Source organism: Cucumis melo, chromosome 6 (genome assembly GCF_025177605.1).
Source record: "Cucumis melo cultivar AY chromosome 6, USDA_Cmelo_AY_1.0, whole genome shotgun sequence".
Classification (NCBI taxonomy): domain Eukaryota; kingdom Viridiplantae; phylum Streptophyta; class Magnoliopsida; order Cucurbitales; family Cucurbitaceae; genus Cucumis; species Cucumis melo.
This window is the reverse complement of record NC_066862.1, coordinates 30,348,093-30,369,821: the sequence shown is the minus strand read 5'-3', so window position 1 is coordinate 30,369,821 and position 21,729 is coordinate 30,348,093. Positions and strand designations below refer to the sequence as shown.

Sequence of the window (21,729 nt, the reverse complement as noted above, 5' to 3'; positions counted from 1 at the left end):
CTCTCCAAAAGGACTCTTATGCATATCCATATGCGGGCAAATTGACCCACTAGTAGAGTCCTCGTAAAAATATCTTATTCCTCTCATTTCTTTCAAAAAAAAAAATCAAAATAAGAAACATTTTCAAAGAACCAATTTTGATGACTCTCCAAAGTTCTGCCATCACAAAGAGGACGACTCTCAGTGGAAAGAAATTGACGTCAAATCTCCACTGACACATAGGCCTTGCCATATAAGATGATGTGTTATGTCCCATGCGAGTCTTGCAAAAGGACACGCATGAAATCAGTTGAAGGTGCATTTCTTAAAAAAATTAGTTTTAGTTGGAAAAATATCAAAACAAGAAATTTCGAATAACAAATCTTAGCACTCCAATAAAGATTGCCACAACTTACTCAAAAGGTCCTTTGCGGATTAATAATAAAAAATCAAGTTCGCCCAACTCAACACCCAAAGAATAATGTCTTTCAACATTAAGTGCTTTCTTTTTGTTGAGTTCCCATATGATTTCATTATCGTGATAACATCTAAGCAGCTAGATTTGAAGAATTATACTCCATCATCTTGGAGGAAAATCGATTGAATCATCTATGGCTATAATCATAACCGTAATAATTCTATAAGCTTGAGAGTTCTACTTTTACTATTTGAAGGTCTTTTTTTAGCTCTTTTAAGTTTGAGGGTCAAATTTTAATATTTGAACAAGTTTAAGAGTTCGATTTTTACAATGAAAAATTGAAGGTTTAGTTGTAGTTACCATCATCTTTTAGAGTTAATTTTTGTAGTTTGTTCAATATGAAATGATGCTAATTTTAATTTACGTTTTCTTTAAATATCCCATGAGGCTGATTTTTGGAAGTTGAATTCTAATCGTTACTTATAGTTTATTCTAATTGTTGCTTGGAGCTTTAGCTCAAACTCCAATCGTTTGAGTACAGTGACTTGAGACTATTTAAGTTGTGTGTTTGTATGGATGGTTTGAAGTTTGTTCTCCTACGCAAGGAGACAAAACTTAAGAAATGATGGTTTGTGTTGGATTATAGTGTATTTCTACTATTCATATATCAAATGTGATAGTTGAATCTGACTGCTTAGAGTTTATCAACATTATAAACAATGTGATTATTGATTTAATCTGAAGTCTCCTTCTCCATTAAGAACTCTAAAATCTTGTTGAAAAGATGGAGATGATCAATTTTTCTCATGCTCAAGTTAGTCATAATGTTTTAGCACTCTACGTTGCACATAAGTATTGGAAGATCGCTATTCTTCACTCATAGTGTTCATTATTCTAGCTTTGTCTCGTGGCGTTATTGTGTAATTATTTTGTTTTCGTTGCGTATGATTTAAAAAAATATTGTAAATAGCAAAATTAATAAAAATATTTACAAAATATTTGAAAGACTTCTATAAGATTTTATCAAACACTTATATAAGTTTATTAATATCTATCTACGATAAAATATGAAATTTTTCTATATTTCACGGAAAAGAAAAAAAAAAAGTTTATTTCGCTATTTAAAAGAAAAAAAAAAAAAGAAATTGTTGAAAGACTTTGCTTTGTTTTTGTTTACGTTCTCTTTAACAATAATAATAATAATGATAATTTTACAAAGCTATCTTTTGTAGGGCAAAGACGATCACGACAATAGAAGACACGTAGACCTTCGAAGCTTGAAAGAAAAACACTGATTGTTGTTAATGGAGGTCGGCCCCAAGATTAGTGGAGAAGCTGTTATTGAAAAGCTCAAGGATGACGGCGACTTCGACAAACTCCGTCTCAAAATCATTCGCAAGCTGAAAGACAATGTATCCTCGTTTTACTATTTTATTTCCGTCCCGATTTCCTCTGTTTCCTAGGTTTTTGTTCTATAGTTTTCGCTATTCATTCATTTTTTCTCTTAATAGTTTCATTAATTCTATCCATCCAGTCGTAATTACTAATCATTCGCATGGAATTCGTGTGATAGAGAATGAAACTCTGCCGAAAGAGGGATTTGCTGATTTATTTGAGCTATTCCTTCTTTCATTCGTCTCATTCCAAATGAACTATATTTGTTTAGGGTTTTAAGGGAGAAAATTGGAGAAATTTGACTTCACTTAGTGGTAGTATAATGGAAGTTCCAAGAATGCTGACGTAGTTGTTGAATTTTGGATTCTTATAGAAAAGTATGTTTAATTATAGGAAGAATTGCGCAATAATATTGTTGCAATAGTGAAGCAATCGGCAGCACTTAATCGGGCAGGAACTGAAAATGTGAAGCCTCGGCAAATTTCTGATGCGATATATGATGAGGTTGGGTAAGACCAAATTCCTGTCATCCCATGTTCTTATTTGTTTTCTTTGGCGTTAGTTATATTATAGTTATTGTGACTTTTATTGAGTTTCTTTAGTTGAAGTAGGCTGTGGAGATGGGATGATGACTGCTTATTTTGTGCTGTGATAGTTAAAATTTGGATGGGATAGGATTGGTCGACTTTGTACCGTGGTACTTGAAAGTTTCATCCCAGCCAGATGAAGTAATTGTTTCACATTAATACATTTCTCACTATGAAATTCTATAAAATCCCCGTATGTTGGGGGTTGTTTGGGAGGATGGAATGTAATTAGGAATATTGGAAATTTGAGGGATGTTGGAATGAGTGAGGAGTCGAGGGTAGAGTAGAAATGGAATTGTGGAGCGTGAAAACAGGTTAGGTTGAAAACTACGAGAATAGAGTGAGTTTGGTATTACAAATCGGCTCAAAACAGTCCATCCAAACTTGAGCTTTGGATCCTGTTAGAGGCCCTCCTGTCAACCCATAGTGTTTAGAGGTGTGGATATCCTTGTGAGGTTCGGTCCTTGGTGACGTTCCATACCTCTCTATGGGCTTTAGTTTTAAAGACTTTTTGTTACAACACCTAGGTCTTCCTTAGTTCAAAACCCTTTCTCTAAGGGTTTTTGTAGACTTGTTGTTTTGTATGTCCATGTATTCTTTTGTTTTTCTCGGTGAATGCAGTTGTTTATTAAAAAAAGAAACAAATCGTTTATTGATAGATGAAGGGATAGAAAAACGAACTTCCTAATAGAGTGAAAAAAAAACCAAATTACAAAAAAAGCGGAAAACTCTAAATATTGTAATATTGTATTGTATATATCTTTTAACAAAATACTCCAGAGTTATTCAACCAATCAACAAGCTAGAGCAACCAAAACTACTCCCACCAAGCTAAGAAAACATGTCCAAAAACGAATTTTGAGAAGTGCACTAATTCATCCTTCACGACTCAATGGATTCCATTACTTCCTCATCGATTCTGCCAACGTTAATATTGTGGACAGCATATCCTTCATATTCCAAAGTGCGTTGTCTTTTTCTTGTTGACTGAATTGCTCCAAAAGATAGAGAAATATACACCCTTGAGTCTGACTATTTCTCGAATTGTCCATTAACTAAATTAACTTCAAAATCTGAGTGGATGAATGACCCAAGTTATCTATGCCTTAGACCAAAATACGTTGGATACCTTTGTTTGTTGGCATGTGGTTCTATAGAATTTTAGGATCAGTAAGTCTTATCTAGTGCTGAATTAGTTGGATAAGCATCGACAGATATAATTGTTAAGAAGGCTGCAAGATAGGTCAATTTTCTTATACAATTTACCAATATATCGCTGTTCTCCTCTTTTAATAGTCTGTACCGAAATGATCTTTAATTTTGAAGAAAATTAAAGTCTCCATTCAGAGATAGAAGGTAATGATGTATTTTCCTTGTCTTTAGGGAAGAAATAATGAGCAAGGTTTCTGATAACTTATGGGAGATAATCAGATCAGCTGATGGCATGAAAAATGAAATCACTGAAACGGTGCAATCTGTCTACAATAAGTTAGCGAACCCGAAAGCGGAGGAAAATGCCGAAGCATCTACCCACCATGCTGTACCAGTTTGGAAGGAAGGTGATAATAATGGTTCTATGAAGGCCTCCACCAGTCAGTTAGAACATTCTGAGGCTGATCCGGAAGAACCTCCCGGTTTTTCTTTTGCTGGTAATCATACAAACAATGGAAAGCAGCACATAGAGGATCTGCAATTTCCAAAACATCGTGAAGGAAGACACAGCAACGATAGTCGAAACTTAGAGGGACATAATCCAAACAACGTGTCCGATGCAGATAATGTTGATCTGCCGCCAGGCTTTGTTTCTAACAGGAAGCACAACCCAGATGTTGATGATGATGAAGACCCAGATGTTCCCCCTGGCTTCGGTTGAAAAACTAGATTTTTACTTCGGTTTTCTTCTTATTATGCAGTCACCAGTTTTGAGCATATAGCAACAAGTATTTGATCAAATCTTGTGTTGCTACGTGATGAACAAAGTCGGGATTGAACAACTGATCATCTCGTCTCCCATGGTTTGTAATGGATGCAGGTGATGGTTATAATGTATAAAGTCTGAGTTCCATGTGGATTGAATTGTGAAACACTATGTTGAGAATAGAACCTAGTTCATATTTAAGGTATAAGATGTTTGATAGAAATATCTAACCATACGAGATGTTTCTGTTATCCTAAATTGCTGTGCATTTTCCTTGAACTTAAAATTGATGGCATAAAAAAATCATAACATTTCCTTGATTTTTAAGCAAACCTGACTCTGACAAATTTTTAATCGAAAAAGTAGTAGTGTCGAAGGCAAAATACAGATTTAGTTGTTAAGCGTAAAGTTTATTTGATTTGCGAGATTCTAAAAACAATACTTTTGATCCATAGAAATTGGAAAGAAATTGTCGTGTTTAGCGATTAATTAGAATTCTTTTCTGTCTTGAGGTGATTGTCTTTCTTCATCCTATAAATTTGCTTAGTTATCTTAAATATGTAATGTTGTGTCCATCTTTGATTGATTAATGTTCTAGACCAAATCTGAAATGATCGATTATTTTCGATTTATGTTCTTAAAATGCATTTTATCCTAATATTCTTCTTTTAAAATATCTATTTTATTTTGAATCGTAAAACACAATTTCTTAAAAAACAGTAACTCAAATTACAAATTTGCATTCTTTAAGTAAGGAGCATGAGAATTAACATCGACCTTAACAACAGTACGTGTTAGTTATCACCATGTTCATTTTGATACTCTAATTGTAATTTAATTTTACGGAAAACAGAGGTAATATTTTCTATCTATTCTAGATTTCTCCTTTTGTCTTTCAAACTATAATTTTGGTGCTGTGATATAACTTATCATACTAAAAAAATCAGACATCTCTATAATGTGGTTAGAGGAATGTTAGAATGCATAAAATTAAGGAAAAAAATAAAATGTAAAAAGTAAAAATCATTTAATATTGGACTCAAAACAATATGAAAATTTGCAATGTATTCCAATGTCATCACAGGTGACCAAACGCCATGCTTGTTTGTCTGTGGTAGCTAAAAAAGAAGAGAAAAACTAGAGTAATTTCTCCAGGAAATTACAATGCTTAAAGTAAAATTCCAAAACAGCCATCCCAATACCCAGCAGCAAAGTTAATAGAAATTTCGAGAAATTTTCAAGTTTTCTCCAAAAAAAACTATTCTGTTCAACTGTTCTCTTATTTTTGCTCGTTTCGCTGACAAATGTGTAAAAGAAAATCAGCAACAAAAAATATTCCATCTTAATGGCATTTCTACGGTCCACAGCAACAACAACTAGCTTTGCCGTAGCGGCAGCATCTGCTTTACCTGCAGCTTTCATCTTCACCGGCCCTTCTTCATCTTCCCTCCCTTTTCATTTCCCTCAATCCTTCAAACCCATTTCCCTTTCTTTATATTCCCCTCCATTCCCAACTTCAAATTCCTTCGGATTCGTCAGAAACTTTGCCCCTCCTCCCTCTGCTGTTCGTATGGAAACACCCACTTCGGAATCAATCTCTTCCTCTCAGGTTTCCTCTGATTTCTTAAACTCATCTCTTATTTTCCCTCAATTTTTCGTTATCATACGTGTTTCAGTTTTAATTCCTCTTAATTGGTGTTGGTTGATGCAGAACAATGTTGATCTGCCTGAACTTTTGGTGAGTTTAGTTCTTTTTACTTTTCCCCCTCTTGTGGGTGTGTTACTTCGTAGCTTTCAGGCTATTGATGTTTTTTTAAAAAAAAAAATTAAGGAACTTTGTTGGTCAAAATTCTTAAGGGTCTTTTAGTTATGGATTGATATGAGATTTTAAATCTGCTTTTAGTGTGCTGGTTGGTCTGTCGTTGATAACTCTTTGATTCTGTTTGGGTGATAGACCGAGTATATGGTGGATATGAAATGTGAGGGCTGCGTTAATGCCGTCAAGAACAAATTACAGGGTGTTGATGGTAAGTGTTTTAGAAGAAGATTTTTTCTTAAAATCTTATTTGATGTTTAAGTTTCAAGTTTTAATTTCTAATCGTTTCACCTTTTGGTTGGTTTCTGATCTCTTGTTAGACTATGTTTGTGAATGCCTTTAATTTACTTATGTTTAGAAGTAGCGTAAGGTGTTCTTCTTAACGAAGAAATTACTAGTGGAGTACTTTTGGCCACCCAAAAGCACCCGAAAATTGCACGTTTAAGAGTCCATAGAACCAGGTCTTGAAATGATTTCTTGTTAAACACTTCTCGTTAAAGTGCTTATAATTAAACTACTTTTATAAATTGTGTTAGGAGAATTTTTAAGCACACTCTTATTTGTTTGTTGTACATTAGTTGCATTTCTTGAAGTTTTGTTTCAGGTGTAAAGAGTGTAGATGTGGACTTGAGTAATCAAGTGGTTAGGATATTGGGTGCAACGCCTGTGAAGATAATGACAGAAGCTCTGGAGCAGACAGGTCGAAAAGCTCGGTTAATTGGGCAAGGGGTTCCCGAGGGTATGTCTAACAAAATTTGCCCCCTCTCCTTCCTCTAAATCTGATGGTTATCTGTTTTGTGATGATAAAGCGTCTTTGAATATTTTGGATTTCTCTGAATATTTTATTAATGCTGCTTCTGGAAAGCCTTCGAATTGATAAGTAGACGTTAAACTTTAACTCAATTTTAATTGATTTTTGTTATGACTTGTTTAAAAAATTGCTTAAGTTTCTTTATTCTAAGCCCTGATGTGGATGGGTTGAATGCAGTACTGTTTTACGCTGTGAGGTTGACATTGTCTTTATTGTGTGGTGTGGATGGCCTTAGTACACTTTTTCATTTGATAAATCTTTTTTATGAGAATTGATCGACTCTTTTAACAAGAAAACCAGCTCCATTGAGATAAATGAAAGGGCAAAATCTAGCTATACGAAGTATGCATGCGCCAGTATGTAACAGTTTGCAATGGGCAATTTGGTTGGCCACGCACGTGCATTCTTTTGGACTCTTTGGGGTGACCGAAGCGGCTGTTTTTTCTGGGATTTGACCTCTACTTCATTTTATGAATTTGTTATTGTTAGTGATATATAATTAAATTTGCCTTCCACCACCAGCTTAAGCTTTTGGGTGAATTGGTAGTTTAATAATTCTTACTAATGTTTTTCTTTGGTGTAAATCTAAGGTTCCTTTTACCCACTAGAGTTTATCTTTTTTCTTCTTTCTAATTAGAAAAGCTTTCATGTCGTTTTAGGTATTGTATTTTCCCTATTTCATTTAATTTAATAAAATGTTTCTATATATGCAGTCATTGATCTAAAAAATCACTGCCCTATATTTGCAGATTTCCTAATTTCTGCTGCTGTTGCTGAATTTAAAGGCCCAAATATATTTGGTGTGGTTAGATTGGCTCAGGTAAATATGGAATTGGCCAGGGTTGAGGCCAATTTTAGTGGATTATCACCTGGAAAACATGGTTGGTCAATCAATGAATTTGGTGATCTGACAAAAGGTGCTGCTAGCACAGGAAAAATCTTTGGCTCTGCAGATTCTGACCCTAGCAATGAGGTTACCTTTCAACTTATGACTTTTAATGCCATTCCTTTTCTTATTTTTCCATAAATTTCATGTGGCTGTTCTTTGGGACCATGCTTCTGCTATATTTTTATTGTTACTGTTGGGATGATTGGCTGTTATCAGCTCGTAGGTCTGTTGATAAGTATGTCATAATTTAGGTGAAGTTACCAATTTAGATTTTAGGGTCTGGGTTTAGTTTATCTTACCAGTCAAAGTTTCAATTTAGTCCATAAATCTCATAATCGATCTAAACTATCTCCTAATAGAGTCAATTGAACAAATGAACAAAAGGCTAAGTTATGTGGAACGAAGTGCGCCATGTATTCAATTTAGTAATGATTTATAACAGCAGGAATGAATTTTTTGCTTTTACGAAATATCGAGGCGCTCGTTATGATAAAATGAAAGAATACAGAAGGACATACAAAAAAGATAGCACCCCAGAAAAGCCGATCCTAACTATACAAAAAGTCCTCCAATTCAAGATAACAACACCTGGCGGATAATTAGTTTATGGTACCAAATTCAAGACAAGAAACAAAATGGCCAAATTGAAACTAAGCCTAAAGGCCCTGAAGCATAAGACCAAATCGGTAAGTTAATATATGATTTCTATATGTTCTTTATGAGTCTCCTAAAGACCAAAAACTCCCAATTGAAACTAAGCTTAAACCATAAGACCAAATCGGTAAATTAACCTATGATTTCTATATGTACTTTATGGGTTTCTTTCAAACTAACATGATGTCGTGTTGATCGCAATGCATTTTCAGCCTCTGGGTGACCTGGGAACATTAGATGTTAATGAAAAGGGTGAAGCCTTTTTCTCTGGCATCAAACAGAAGCTGCGAGTTTCTGACCTTATTGGACGGTCAATAGCTGTGTATGAGACCGAAGACAAGTCGGTGCCAGGCATTGCAGCAGCAGTAGTTGCTCGAAGTGCCGGTGTTGGAGAAAACTACAAGCAGCTATGCACCTGTGATGGGACTACCATATGGGAAGCAAGTGACAGGGATTTTGTCACCAGCAAAGTCTAATGGTATCTTCATACTAAACAAGCACACTTAAACTAGCCCTACCTTAGCAAAGGCATCTACTTCACTTTTTCTTTTTGTTTGGTGTCTTCATAGAAGAAAGAAGTTAAGTCCCAATTGTGAGGGGCACATGTACTCATCCTCTTGCTTTTTGTCACATCATGTAATATTTTATGTTTTGCTGTGACAGTTCTGTTCTGGGCTTCTCTGTTAAAGAATAAAAAGGTCATATATCAAGTTTTTTAGACAAGTTGTATTTCATGTTTTTAGATATGTGTTCCATAGATGAATTTCAAAAATTGAATTTTAATTTCAATAATTACAAATTAATTGTAGTCCCCTTGTGAGAACTAAACCCGTCGACCATTCTTTTCTACGCAACTAACATACCTCAATTCTAAGTCATCTTTTCAAGTATGTCTTCTAGGTTTTGTTCCACATGCGATGAGCTTTCTCACCGTTGGAAGAGCACTTGTCTAATCTTCAAGTATGTCTACATATCTTAGGTTGTCTAGGATTATACCATATTCAAACAACGATAACTACCTCACCAACTAGATTGATTGGGGTCTTGTATTCTTTTTCTCATTAGACCGTCATTGATACCTCTTTCATTGACATTAATTTTGGAAATTTGAAAATTTGACTTTGGTCGATATGTTATGATCGTTTTCAACTACAACTAAGTCCGAAATTGATATAAAAATTTGGAACTTTTTGGAAAACCGTAGGGAAAAGTCGGTTAGCTTGAATGCTAAAGAAAAACCGTAGGGAAAAGTACCTTTTTAATTCCCAAGTTTTGAAGAATATGTGCTAAAATGTACATTTTTAGCTCCTAGGTTTATAAAAATAGACTTGTTAGATTTTAGGGTTTTCAAAATAAACAAATTGAATACGTGAGTTTTTAAAAATAGGTTTAAAAGGCCTCTCAAATAATTTTATACTTTCAATTTAAATAATTATATGATATTTAAAATTAGAAGTATGAATTATATAAATCATATTTCCAGTAAAAATCTACTTCTAAAACCATTTAAATATATTTTTAAAAACTCGACACAAAAAATGTACTTTTTGAAACTAAGAGACCAAATTGATCTATTTTTAAAAACTCGAAAATTAAAAATGTACATTTTTAAAACTTAAGGACTAAAATTACATGCAAATCAAAACCTGAAAACTAAAAGAGTAATTTTCCCAAAAATATATATTAAAAATTAAAATAAAAAATGAGAAAACAACTTTTTTAAAACTCATATATTTAAAGGAAAAAAATTTAAATTTGAAATCTTAATTTGATTTTACAAAATAAGAGATTGTTTTGAAGAGGTTTTTGTTGTTAGTGATGTTTAGTCATTTAAGATTGTTTTGCTTTGAACTTTGAATTATGGCCGAAATAATTTTGATTGTTTGAAACTTTAAAGCCATTAGACAATCGAACCACAACCCAATTACATATATAAATGATTTACTTCCCTCGTCTTCTTCCTTTTCAATTCCATCATATCTCTCTCTGTCCACCATTTTTGCACCTCCAAATGATAAGATGGCAAAGCAGGGGAGTTCAGTTTTCCTCGAAGAATGGTTGAAGAGCATCAGCGGTATTGATAACTCCAAACCCACTTCCTCTTCTGCTCGAGAAATTATCCAAGCCTGGGCTGAGCTTAGAAGCTCTTTGGAGCATCAATTGTTCGATGATCGTCACATTCAATCCCTTAAAATTCTTGTTAACTCTCAGTCTTCACTCTATGTTGCAGACCCTCAAGCTAAGTTGGTGATTTCTTTACTTTCTTCTCCTAATTTCTCTATTTCTGATGAATCCTATCCCCTCTTTTTGAGGATTCTTTATATCTGGGTCAGAAAATCTCTCCGACCCTCTTTAGTTCTTCTCGATTCATCCGTTGAGGTTCTCTCTCAGATTTTCTCTTCCAAAATTGAATTGCGGAAGAAACCTTTGTTTATCTCTGAAGGGGTTTTAGTTTTGGGTGCAATTTCGTATCAGCTTTCGGCTTCAGAAAAGTCAAAATTATGCTGTTTGGAGTTACTTTGCAGGGTTTTGGAAGAAGATTACCTACTGGTTGGAGGGATAGTTCCAGAATTTCTCGCTGGGATTGGTTATGCTTTATCTTCATCAGTAAATGCTCATGTTGTTAGATTGTTAGATTCTTTGTTAGGAATTTGGAGTAAGGTAAATGGCCCTATTGATACTCTTTCTAGTGGGTTAATGATTCTTCACATGATTGAATGGGTGACCTCTGGTTTGATTAATCTTCATTCTTTTGAGAAATTAGATGTCTTTAGCCATGCGACTTTAGTGTCTTCAAAGGAAAGTTATGCTTCATTTGCTGTTGTAATGGCTGCTGCTGGAATATTGAGGGGTTTTAATACTTACAAAGGCTTGTTGAATAGTTCAGAAAGAGAAACGATATCTAGAATAAGGATTGCAGCTCAGGATTGTTTAGAATCAATAGCAAGGAATTTTATTTCTACTATGGAAGCATCTTCAATTACAGGCAATGACCATAGAAGGAGCGTGCTTCTATTGTGTATTTCATTGGCAATAGCACGTTGTGGCCCTGTGTCAGCTCGCCCGCCTGTGCTCATTTCCGTTGTTTATGGTTTGTTGACTGAAATATTTCCTTTGCAGCGTTTATATGCCAAAATCAATGAATTTTCTTTTGCCGAGTTGGGTGTTTTGGGGCTTACTCTAGTGAAGGAGCATCTGGGTAGTATTCCTTTTAAGGAAGCCGGGGCCATTGCTGGTGTTCTTTGCAGTCAGTATGCTTCACTTGGGGAAGAGGAAAGAAGTATTGTGGAGAATCTTGTATGGGATTACTGTCGAGATGTCTACTCAAGGCACAGACTAGTTGGTTTGGTGCTTCGTGGCAGAGAGGATGAATTACTAGAGAATATCGAGAAAATTGCAGAGTCTGCTTTTCTCATGGTTGTAGTTTTTGCATTAGCTGTCACAAAAGAAAAGTTGGATTCCAAATATACACTAGAAAGTCAGTTTGATGTATCGGTAAGAATACTTGTTTCATTCTCTTGTATGGAATACTTTAGGCGTATTCGCTTGCAAGAATATATGGAAACTATCCGAGGTGTTGTTGCGAGCATTCAGGGGAATGAGTCTGCCTGTGTCTCTTTCATCGAGTCAATGCCCACATACCAAGATCAAACAAATGGCCCTGGTACTGGTTTCAAGTTATTTTACTTTGTAAAGATTAGATTATGTTACTTGATGGTTCGATTCAATTATTCTGATATTGTAGAAGCAAGCATTTGAAATTTAAAATTCAACATTTTCCAGATAACTCTATTGGGCAGAAAATAAAATATTCATGGGTGAAGGACGAAGTGCAAACTGCACGTATGTTGTTTTATATACGAGTCATTCCAACTTGCGTCGAGCATGTTCCTACTCAAGTGTATGGGAAGGTGGTAGCTCCAACAATGTTTTTGTATCCTGTTCTAAAATGTGCAAATTCTCCTTGTTTCTTCTTTCTTCCTTCTTTATTTTTTCCCTCGTGAACTTTTTAGTTCCTTATTACTAAGTCAATAAGATATATGGGACATCAAAATGCAAAAGTTGCCCGTGCTTCACACTCTGTGTTTACAGCTTTCATGTCCGGGAAGGATGACATTGACGATGAAAAGAGAGCAACATTGAAGGAGGAGCTTGTTTTCTACTACGTTGAGAGATCTTTATCAGTATCACTCTCAACTAAACCCTTCTTTCTTTATTTGTTATCAACTCAATAACTTGACCTGATGTTAAATTTTCAACTTCTATGATTTTAGGGGTATCCTGGCATTACACCATTCGAGGGCATGGCTTCAGGAGTTGCAGCTTTGGTTCGATATCTTCCTGCAGGAAGTCCAGCAATCTTTTATTGTATTGACAGTCTTACTGTAAAAGCTACTAGCCTTTGCAGTGAAAACTTCATGGATGACGGAGATTTGTGGAAGACTTGGCAAGGAGACTTGGAGCCTTCCAAGAAAATTTTAGACATGCTATTACGGCTCATTTCTCTCGTTGATATACAGGTACCATTTTACTTTGTACGACCTAAGATGTTTGTCTGTCCATTTTTAGTGCAGTAGGCATTTTATTTTCACTATTTTAAACAATATATTAACTTATTTTATAAGTTGGGATGTTAATTTCATGAAATTAATTCTGTAGCCAAGATACTATTAAATTAAATGTTGGTGGCTTACAGTTATTTGTTAGTGTAGCCAAATTCATGTATTTGATAAACTCAAATTAGTAGTTACTGCTGAACTAACCTAGCCTAGTGATGGTGGGATCTGGGATTGTTCAAATCTACCAGGATTTCACTGCACTATATTTGCCTATCTAGGAAGAATTTTGATCGAGGAATGAAATAGACCATGCATCAGCTGCAAAATTTCTATCTGAATTTGTGTAGTTTGGATTGTGTATCTGACATGTTTTAGGTCCTACCAAGCTTGATGAAGAGTTTAGCACAACTGATCATCAAGTTACCTACAGAAGGCCAAAATCTGGTTCTTGATCAGTTATACTCTCTCGTTTCGGAAGCCGATGATGTCACCCGTAAACCTATGTTAGTCTCATGGCTACAGTCGTTATCTTATCTTTGTTCCCTATCTAAGAGTGCAGAGGCACGTTCCGATGAGAAGCAAAGTACACGGCTTGCAAACTTTGCATGGCTTGTTGACCCGTTGAACCGTATTCGATCCTATGCACGACTTTGAGGTAATTGTCTGTTTTAATTTTTCTAATATCCTAATCGTGCTTTTTGTTTGGAAGCTCTGTGTATTTGTGTTAAAGAAGCAGAAATTTATGGTTGGGATGTATGTAGTTTGTTCATTTATGTGGATTATGTTCGTTTTTGCCTCTAATTATGTGAGTTATGTCTCTTTTTACCTCAAAGTTTGTTGGGAATTCTTCAAAAGTTCACTGCCCTCTTTCCAACCAAATTGGCCAAGAACATTGCATGAATAACTCAATAATTCAGGAATGGCACCAATTACTCGAAAACAAAGATGCCACAAGAGCACGTGAGGGAGAGTGATCCAAAAGTTTCACTCTCTTCTAAGCTGCTTAACCTGTAGGTTTCTTTTATTTCATTTTTAAAGTCTTCCTTATCAATTTAATTAGAAAAAAAAAATCCTACTATTAAGAATTTCGAACATTTGCATTGCAACAATGAACATTTAAATAGAATTTTATGATGTAAAATCAATTTGTTGTCTTCCTTTCACCCTGATGATAACCCTAAAGAGACCTATTGGTATAAGTTCAAGGCTAACTTAGTTAAATAGATTGCTCATATCCGTAAAGGTAGATGGTTCACATTTGCTCAATCTGCACTCTCAAGTTCAAGGCTGACTTAGAACATGTGGTCTAGAAGGCAAGGGTTGGTTGACAAAGGTTCTTAAAGAAGCAAGATTGGCTGCCCTTGGCCACTCCTAAATATGGTGAGTTTCTCAGTCGTTTCCTCGGATTTAAGCTAGAGAATAGACAGAAAATCAATTTTTTTAAGGATTAGTAGCTTTGTTTCTCTCATTTAATGTTTTCCTTTCTGTTTCTGTGCTCCTCTCATTTATATCACCTCTACCCTGAAAAACTGACGGTGAGTGTGACTGCTGGAATCCAGAACATGATAACTGGGATTTGGTGCTTGGAGGAATTTGTCAGAAAAATGGATAGCTGGGTTTGCCTTGGACAAAAAGTTGATGTTATTGGACTTGATTTGAACAGTAAAAGGGCTCATTTGACAATTCTGAGTGCCTTCTCTTGTGAATCTCCCCTTCTGAATCTAACCATCTTACAATTACAAGTTCTTGGAAATTTAATATGGTTATCTGTCTTCTGTTTTGATGCAATGGCATGTGCTGGTGAAGAAAATCTCTTTGTGCTTGACTTCCAACATAGTTAATGAAACTCCAATTGATATATCACTTTTGCTGCTTCTATATGTATTCTTAGTTGATAGAACTGAAACTTGAACTAAACTCCACCCGTGTTTTAATGTCATGGCTTCACTCATCGCATCTAATTCCGATCTTACTATGTGTTCTACGTAGGTTTTGTTGTCAAAACTTGCTTGCCGGGAGCACAACATATTTCAATCAAGCTACTGTCCCTAGTTAATCTGAGGATTGCACTCCATTTTAGTCAAACTGCAAAGCATGTAAGATGAGAAAAGCTTTGAAACATCCCCAGTCTCGGTCTTTGTATTTCAGTAGAGTTTTTCCCATTCTTTTAGTTACCTTAAAAGGAATTGTTTACAAAACAAAAGGGCAGAGGCCGAACCATAACAAATGAGAAGCCATGCAACGCAACTCCAGCACAGGTACATTTATGATATAGTCAACCCATTCTTATGTTAGTTATTGTACGAGAACCACACGTTCGCATCAAAGGCGTCGCAGCTGATCTTTTATTCCATTATGATTAAATCTCCCTCAACTAGAATGGAAGGGCTGTGATCAGTCTCTCCAACCATCAATTTTTTACCACCGGAAGAGGAATAAGAGCATGTACGTGTAATATAATGTTATGATTATTTTGTTTCTGTTATAATCCACGATGGAAGATGCATTCCTCCTTGACTATGGTATTGTATATATTAGCCTTTTCCTTGCTTGTTCCATGATCTGACTCATTATGTTCTTTCTTTTCTTTCTTTTTATTAGATGCAGTATATTCCTCTAAACTTGTGCTAATTTCATAAGAATAAGAGGATGTTCCTCCTTCCTGTTTATGTTATTTTCCCTCCCTTTTTGTAGTTCTATGATTTGTGAATAATGGCTTAATTTGTATAATAGGTTTTTGCATATCCAAACTATTTGGTTTATATTTGATTGTTGGGTCTTACAATTTTGTGAACGAGAAGTTTATGAGATTTTTTTTTTTTTTTTTTTTAATGAGAGAATTATTAGTTATTTTCAAACTTAAGCATTTATTAAACATGAAATTGAATATAGAAACCAGTTAAATATTTATTGAAGAAGTTTAGGATCTTATTGGATATTTGATTTTGAATCAGAAAAACATGTTATAGTCGAAATCGAAACTATAGATTAGACTCACAACCCTAAGCAAAATGTAAACGTTTAGTTTGTCTCATACACTATGTAGCTGGTGACAAATTATATATATATTACATTTGAGTGGGATCAAGTGTAAATTTTGGTAGATGATAACAAAGAACATCTTTGGATCAATTTTGTTAAAATAATAATAAAAGAAATTTATGGATGACCCAAAAAATGAAAAAAAATAATAACCGAATCACCCTTTGTTTACACTAAATTCGAGGGACATTACTAAAATAGTCTTAAAAATATATCATCCCCCACTTCCCAGACTAAAACATAAATTTAAATCAAACTACAAAATCATTCAACTCACGAAAAAGAGGGTTCCTCCAAAGGTGCATTTTAGAAACAACCATTATTTTTCTTCAAGTACTTCATTAATCTAATTTTCAGTGTTAAAAAATTCTCTCTCTCTCTATGTCTCTTGCTCAATCTCGGTCTCACTCACAATCATGCCCCTCTTTTGCTCTTGGTCACCAAAAGTTGGTCATATCGAAGCTGCCCACTTGGACTCTTCGTGCCGGAGATGAAGAAGACTGTGTAGAGGAAGAAAAAAGAAAGAAAGTAAGAGTGCCGGAGAAAAGAAAATATATACAGACCATCAACAAAAAACCATTTGACGTTTTCTTTTATTTAAAAAACCGATCGAGTCACTTTTATCATTTGAGGAGTACTTTTAAAACGAAGTATTTTTTGTGCTAACTTTTTTAGATTTCATTTACTCTCAAGTGGCTACAACACTAAAGCTCCACATTGTGTTGGTTTGAAAAAAAAAACAGCAGTCTTGGTCTTAGATCTAAGAAGTTTGTGTGTAAAGACATGAACTCCATTTAAAAAGAACAACAACAACTACTAACTTTGCAACTATGACTCGCAATAATGCTATCATCTATTTATTGAAACTTAAAAGCATCAATCTTCTTCAATTTTAAATTACAATTTCCTATTTTATGTTTTGAATCTATGATCCCCATGTGATCTTATTAAATCCCAATAAATACAATGCACATTATTTTACTAAATAATAAATACATGAACAAAAGTTACAAATATAACAAATAGATTTAAAAATTATCATTTTAAAAAAAAATTATAAACATAGTTAAATTTATCATAACCTATCGATAAAGTATATCACTCATAGTTCATGTTACAAATTTTGATCTATGACAAACAACAAGAGTCTATCAGTAATAGAATTGATAGATTTTGTTATAACTGTAATTTTTTGAAATATTGAATGTGATTTCAAATTCAGATGTACTCGGATTAAAAATTGAAATGTTAATTCCTTCGTTTGGAAGCTTTTTTTTTTTTCATTCAATATTAAAATCTTTGGAAGACTACAATCACATTCACACATGGGATTGTCATCTTTGTTTTCTTTTTCTATTATTATTATTACATTTTAAAAGCTTAGCTCATTTGTGTAACTTTGAATATTTGATATAAAATAAGGCTATGTTTGGCTTTGCGTTGACTACAATTAAAAAGTCATTTGAAAAAAAGAAAATCTTAATATTTTTAAAACTACATTAATTTGTTTGATATATTTACCTATTTCTCACTTATACAAATACATTTTCTATTTTTCGTTTGTTAAATACATTACCATGTTGATTTTTTTTAATATAAAAAAATAAACTATTTTCTTAATATTTTAAAAAACTAGAGGAAAATTGTTATGATTAGAAAAAAAAAAAAATACTAACATTTAAATGGACTAAAGATGGATAGATTTTACTATTTTTGAAAATGACTCCAAAACTAATTTATAGCAAACAAATTTTATCACATTAAACAATAATTTTAAATTTTAAATTATCAAAATAAAAATTTTAAAAGAAATTTATTTGAAGTCTATTTTAGTTATTATATCTAAAATCAAAAATTTTTTGTATTTGTTTAGAAGTTTATTATAGATATCATATCTAAAAATGAGATGTTTTTTTGCATTTAAAAAAAAATACTATAACCTACCTTTTCTTAGTTTAAGTGACTATTTACTTATTTTTACAACTGATTATTTTAAGAATGTATTTGAAAGCGATAGTTAGAAAAGTGATTTAGAAAAAAAAGATTTAGATACAATCGACACATTTTTTTTTTACCCCAAACATTTTTAATTATATACTTAAGAATGCCTTATTTGATGTTTTGAATTAAATATTTGTTTAAAGTATCACTCCATCTTTATATTTTGAAATCTTAAGTTCATGAATAATTTGTTTTAAAAGGTAAATGAAATTTTTAGAATAGTTTTGGAAAAAAATAATTTTAATAATGTAAATAAAAAAAAATAGATATTTAGGTAGAATTGGAGTAATGATGCAAAGTAATGAGACATATTTAAGATTATTTGGATTCTAAAGAAACATGAGTTTACTAAAATGAGAATCATATATCATATGAGTTTCCAATTTTAATAAATTGTTACTATATATGTGTGTGATTTTTTCAAAAATAGATAAAAATTGATAGATTATTTGTACTTTATAAAATAAAACTACGAAAACATAAAATTTATTATACTTAATTTTTTTTATAAAGTATAAATATTTGATCAAATATTACACTTTTCCTTTTTATTAATCACACGAGTAAATATTTTATCTTACGATAGAAGATTAGATTTGTGTGAATTAATTTTATTTTTCTAATTTATGAGTTTAACCCAATTCTTAAATGCTTCCTTTTTCTAGTAAGTAAATAAAATTGTTATTAATAACTAATACTATATTTTATTTTATTTTATTTATTATTTTTCTTTTATTCGTTGAGTTATTTCAATAAATAAATAAATAAATTTGAGAAATATTATTGGTCGTGTTATATACATGTTAGTCATTTTTTAAATATTACATGTTTACCCTTCCATCTTTTCTCTTCTCCACTCTAATTTTTTTCTATCATCTTTTTTCTTTTTCTTTCTTTTTTCGTTGTTTTCTTCTTTTTCCTCTTTCGTTTTTTTACGTGGTAGCTAAATCTGATTTATTTCGATCATCTTTTCCTCAAAAAATTTTATTTAACTAAATCTATAGGATCGTATATGTAAATTTAAATTAAAGGATCGTGTACGTATATCAAATCTAAATAATCGATAGTCAAATCTATCGTGAATGTTTGAAATTGTTTTAGCTTAAATATATGGTGGTATTATATTTTTTAAAAGACCCGTAAATGAATAAAAGGATTTGATTTAATAAGCAAAGCTAGTAATTAAGCGTGAGACCGAAGTCTCCAAAATTGATCCAATAATATACCGACAATGTATATAAATAATTATAAAAGTAAAAGAAAAAAAAAATACCTTTTATCCTAATCCAACGGCTGACATCCATAGCTGTCCCAAATCTAAAGATAGACCGTCCGATCAAATAGCCCTCCAAAAACCTTTCACGTTCTTCTTCGTTTATCAATCGTCTTCGTCTCTTTCTTCTTCTTCCTTCAGATCCGATCTCTCTTTCTCTCTCTATAACCTCATACCTCTCTAGAGAGAGAAAGTCTTAGCTTCCTCTTTCTCTTTCCATTTTTTTTTGGCCATGGTGGAGGCTCAGACATGGACCACTCGTCGTATGAGCAACCCTCGCCTGGACTCCTCCACGGCCGCCGCCGACCAGGTCGTCGACATTCCAATGACGCCACCTAGCGACGTTCGGAACAGTGCCGCCGGTTTCCCCATCGGATCATACCTATCGCCCAATTTATTGACGATGGTAATTATACTCTCATGGTACTTATCCAACATTGGTGTTCTTCTTCTCAACAAATACCTTCTAAGCTTCTATGGCTATCGGTACCCGATCTTCCTTACAATGCTTCACATGCTGGCTTGTGCGGCTTATAGTTATATTGCGATTAATTTTCTTGAGATTGTTCCGTTGCAACACATTCTTTCTCGTAAACAGTTTTTTAAAATCTTTGCTCTTAGCGCCATTTTCTGTTTCTCCGTTGTTTGTGGAAATACATCTCTTCGTTACCTTCCCGTTTCGTTTAACCAAGCTATTGGTGCTACCACCCCGTTTTTCACTGCCATTTTTGCTTTTTTGATTACTTGTAAGAAGGAGTCTGCTGAGGTTTATCTTGCGCTTTTGCCTGTGGTTTTTGGGATTGTTTTGGCTAGTAATAGTGAGCCATTGTTTCATTTCTTTGGGTTTTTGGTTTGTGTTGGCTCTACTGCTGGGCGGGCATTGAAATCTGTGGTTCAAGGGATTTTGTTAACCTCAGAAGCTGAAAAACTTCACTCTATGAATTTGTTGTTGTACATGGCTCCAATGGCTGCTATGATTTTGCTTCCTTTTAGTCTTTATATTGAAGGGAATGTAGCTGCAATTACTGTCGAAAAAGCTCGAGGGAATTCGTTTATTGTGTTCTTGTTGCTTGGCAATGCTACGGTGGCTTATTTGGTGAATTTGACCAATTTCTTGGTCACCAAGCACACAAGTGCCCTCACATTGCAGGTTCTTGGGAATGCAAAGGCTGCCGTAGCGGCTGTTGTTTCTGTTTTGATCTTCAGGAACCCTGTTACGGTGATGGGTATGGCTGGATTTGCTGTGACTATCATGGGTGTAGTGCTTTACAGTGAGGCCAAGAAGAGGTCCAAAGTGACAACCCATTGAAGATAAAGATATGAATTGGATTAACTTTATATGCCCATTGATCTGGTCTGAGCACTATGGAAATAAGGGTGCGTCCATTTTTCTTTGATTTATTGCTTTTTTGGCTAAATCTTTTCAAGTAGAGAATGGAATGTATAGGATTCATGGAGAATAGGGAAGTTTATTGATCTCTTCTTTTCTTCTTTGAATTCTTCTCGATTGGAGTGGCCACTACTAAGAGTGAATTCCCTCTCCTTTTGGGGCCCTCTTGTAGCTTGTATACTTCTGCTGCATATTGAGAAACACGAAGATGATTCAAATATATAAATGTTCAATTTGATTCTGTGGGGAGGGAAGTAATTTCTTCTCCCCACCTCCATTTTGTTGAAAATTTCTCTCTTCTTAGAGTACATTACTTTCAATTGAACAATTTTTTACTAATGTATGTAAATTTTAATGGTTGATAAAATAGGAGGGTTACATGAAAAGGATTATACAGAGTTGAACTTGCGTAGTTTTCAAAATCAATGTAATCCACTGTCAAATATATGTATATAATCTACTGTTCTTTGTTAATATGTCAATTTATTCTTTTGTCTCATATTTGAATAACTTTTTTTTGTTGCTATTGCTTCAAATGCCCATCCGTGTTCTGGCTGTCTACTTTATTATCACATGCTATGATTTTTCACCTTTTGATTTCTTTCCTTGTTTCATAATCCTTAAATGTATATACTTTTTCTACAAAATTTCTGTGTGTTTATAGCTAATAAAAACTCCTAAGATATTGTTTCCTCCCATGAAAAGCAATTGTTCTTTAGAATTTCCAACTGCTTCTGATCACTGAGTTCTTGCTCTTTTATTGTGTCGAAACGCTCATAACCTTATTACTTACATTTATGCTCTTTTCATCTCCATTTGTGCTTTTTCATGAGCTAGGAATCTACCATCCTCTCCTCTGGAAGCCCATTAGAGAAAACCAATTGTGGGCATATGCTTTCAATTTAAAAGTAAGAGATTCAAAAAATTTAGAAACCATATTTGGCTTAATCTTGGAGAAACTGTAGTTAATCATTTTAGATAATCTCAATTATGTATT

At 33.6% G+C, this 21,729-nt stretch overlaps 4 protein-coding genes across 16 annotated transcripts; all 4 read left to right on the top strand.

The window, feature by feature from the left end:
- The first annotated feature begins 1,547 nt into the window (after nt 1-1,547).
- LOC103490958 (uncharacterized) lies at nt 1,548-4,505 on the top strand. Its single transcript, XM_008450720.3, has 3 exons — nt 1,548-1,809; nt 2,186-2,301; nt 3,763-4,505. Exons 1-3 carry the CDS (start codon nt 1,702-1,704, stop codon nt 4,250-4,252), a joined length of 714 nt encoding a protein of 237 aa, XP_008448942.1. The 5' UTR covers nt 1,548-1,701; the 3' UTR covers nt 4,253-4,505.
- Nucleotides 4,506-5,642: 1,137 nt separating this feature from the next.
- On the top strand, nt 5,643-9,190 carry LOC103490957 (copper chaperone for superoxide dismutase, chloroplastic/cytosolic). 2 transcript variants are annotated; one of them, NM_001328450.1, is made up of 6 exons: nt 5,643-5,906; nt 6,009-6,035; nt 6,252-6,324; nt 6,718-6,852; nt 7,674-7,897; nt 8,680-8,943. In NM_001328450.1, the coding sequence occupies exons 1-6, from the start codon at nt 5,643-5,645 to the stop codon at nt 8,941-8,943; spliced, it is 987 nt and encodes a 328-aa protein (NP_001315379.1). The 2 variants fall into 2 exon arrangements, with proteins under 2 accessions (NP_001315379.1, XP_016900661.1); XM_017045172.2 differs by lacking the exon at nt 5,643-5,906 and having other exon boundaries at nt 6,019-6,035; nt 6,707-6,852; nt 8,680-9,190.
- Nucleotides 9,191-10,366: 1,176 nt separating this feature from the next.
- Nucleotides 10,367-15,584, top strand: LOC103490955 (uncharacterized). Of its 12 annotated transcripts, none has more exons than XR_007821866.1 (8): nt 10,376-12,131; nt 12,251-12,401; nt 12,504-12,651; nt 12,742-12,987; nt 13,402-13,681; nt 13,860-14,036; nt 14,274-14,406; nt 15,016-15,584. XR_007821866.1 is itself a non-coding variant. In XM_051086502.1 (7 exons), exons 1-6 carry the CDS (start codon nt 10,487-10,489, stop codon nt 13,678-13,680), a joined length of 2,370 nt encoding a protein of 789 aa, XP_050942459.1. In that variant the 5' UTR covers nt 10,376-10,486; the 3' UTR covers nt 13,681; nt 15,016-15,584. The 12 variants fall into 12 exon arrangements, 4 of the variants coding, with proteins under 4 accessions (XP_050942460.1, XP_008448940.1, XP_050942459.1 ...); XR_537978.3 differs by having other exon boundaries at nt 14,251-14,406; XR_007821865.1 differs by having other exon boundaries at nt 13,860-14,040.
- A 3,879-nt stretch (nt 15,585-19,463) lies between these two features.
- LOC103490954 (probable sugar phosphate/phosphate translocator At1g12500) lies at nt 19,464-21,021 on the top strand. The gene has a single exon (XM_008450716.3). It carries the CDS (start codon nt 19,575-19,577, stop codon nt 20,649-20,651), a length of 1,077 nt encoding a protein of 358 aa, XP_008448938.1. The 5' UTR covers nt 19,464-19,574; the 3' UTR covers nt 20,652-21,021.
- The last annotated feature ends 708 nt before the right edge of the window (nt 21,022-21,729 follow it).